Source organism: Euphorbia lathyris, chromosome 3 (genome assembly GCF_963576675.1).
Source record: "Euphorbia lathyris chromosome 3, ddEupLath1.1, whole genome shotgun sequence".
Classification (NCBI taxonomy): Eukaryota; Viridiplantae; Streptophyta; class Magnoliopsida; order Malpighiales; family Euphorbiaceae; genus Euphorbia; species Euphorbia lathyris.
The window spans coordinates 37664603-37666075 of record NC_088912.1 but is presented as its reverse complement, the minus strand read 5'-3'; the positions used below and the strand labels follow the sequence as shown (position 1 = coordinate 37666075).

The following is a 1473-nucleotide window of genomic DNA, read 5'->3' as shown; positions in this document are numbered from 1 at the left end:
CAACATAAATTCAATTAATTTAAATGAATATTAAATTATTAATTATCCCGTTATAATTTATAAGTTTAATTAAATTTTATTTCAATCAATTCGCTCAATTCGATAATTTTGCTACAAAATTGAACCGATTTAAAATCGAACAGAAACCTGAATTTCATCAATTCGATAGATTATTTTGGTGAGGTTGGATTTTTTAACACATAAAAAGCTCTGAACCATAAAATTGAAATAATAATCTTAAAAAATCTATAGAAATTACACATTCATTAATACAAAAATGAAACAAGAACTTTCATTTCTTTGCGACAGATTCTCCATTGATATCTTCATTAAATAACTTGGCAATCCTCTGAACCGGGATGAACGGCAGATGCGCCACCGCTGGATATCCTCTGTCTGCCGCATCATAAATCATGTTATTATACTTATCAGAACAATAAGCAGCTGTAGGGACTGCGATCTGAGCGGCTTGATGAAACAGAGGGAGCTTATTCAGTGTGCGCCAGGCCGACACAACGTAGTGCTCAACCACCGGCTCATACTTGGTATACATGTCCTTCGCTATGTCGACTATTCCAGTGCGCTGAAATTCAGTAGCTACAGCTCGAACTTGGCTTGATGCCTGCTTCACCAGGAACGGCACGTGGCTTTCCAGCTCGGCTAGAGAGTCTTCGACCTTGCGATCAGCGAACTTGAGGAATTCGAAAGGCACATCGTGAAATTTCTCATACAATGGACTGATAACGGTTTTGACGGTTTCCTGGACGGTTTGTACCCCCGGTTTTAGAGGACCGGAGTTATCCTTTGCGTATTCATATATGCTGGAGAAACAGGCCAGAATATAGATCGCTGCAACTTCAACGAATTCGAGATACTTGAGCGTTTTATCGTCGTCATCCTGCTGATCCATTTTTACGAACCAAATTAAATTTAAAAAAGAAATGAGAAATTAAGGAGAATACGGAAGATAAGTTTGTCTATGTGAGTTTACCATTTGAGTATGGGGTTGTTGAGGTTCCGCCATTGATGTGGCCTTTGGAAAGTTGCGGGAGAAAAGTAGAGAACAGGCGGCGTTGCAATTAGAGCCGTTTTGTAGAGTTTCGAGCTGCGTCTATTATAATTTCTCAAACAGTTGATGGGGAAAAAGGTGTGAACATATCATTGAACAGATGGCGGGAGAGAAGCGACGGCGTTATCTTACGGCACGGATTTCTATGCACTTGATATTGGCACAACACACTAGGTGAGAATGGATAGATGGATAGAGTTTGTTTTTAACCCCAAGCCACCGGCTTGTTTCAATATAGATTTAATGTTACAAAGCCACCGGCTTGTTTCAACTGTTATTTTATTGTTTCTATTGTTTTACGGGGATAAGATATCAAAATAGGTCTAAGATTTTTGAGGAGTACCAATTTAGATTCAATGTTCAAAATAACATTAATATAGGTTTAATATTTATAATATAATATC

The 1473-nt window shown here is 37.9% G+C and overlaps 1 protein-coding gene across 2 annotated transcripts; it reads right to left on the bottom strand.

Annotated features, from left to right (window-relative positions):
• Positions 1 to 206: 206 nt before the first annotated feature.
• Positions 207 to 1153, bottom strand: LOC136223516 (stress-related protein). 2 transcript variants are annotated; one of them, XM_066011554.1, is made up of 2 exons: positions 992 to 1153; positions 207 to 901 (listed from the first exon to the last, which is right to left on the bottom strand). In XM_066011554.1, exons 1-2 carry the CDS (start codon positions 1022 to 1024, stop codon positions 293 to 295), a joined length of 642 nt encoding a protein of 213 aa, XP_065867626.1. In that variant the 5' UTR covers positions 1025 to 1153; the 3' UTR covers positions 207 to 292. The 2 variants fall into 2 exon arrangements, with proteins under 2 accessions (XP_065867626.1, XP_065867627.1); XM_066011555.1 differs by having other exon boundaries at positions 207 to 898; positions 992 to 1149.
• Between the last annotated feature and the right edge of the window lie 320 nt (positions 1154 to 1473).

Excerpts from the sequence above, each read along its gene's own strand:
- LOC136223516 (XM_066011554.1), bottom strand. The coding sequence starts at position 1,024 with ATGGCGGAACCTCAACAACCCCATACTCAAATG. Across the intron at positions 902-991 it reads AACAACCCCATACTCAAATG|CAGGATGACGACGATAAAAC; the intron begins GTAAACTCACAT and ends AAAATGGATCAG.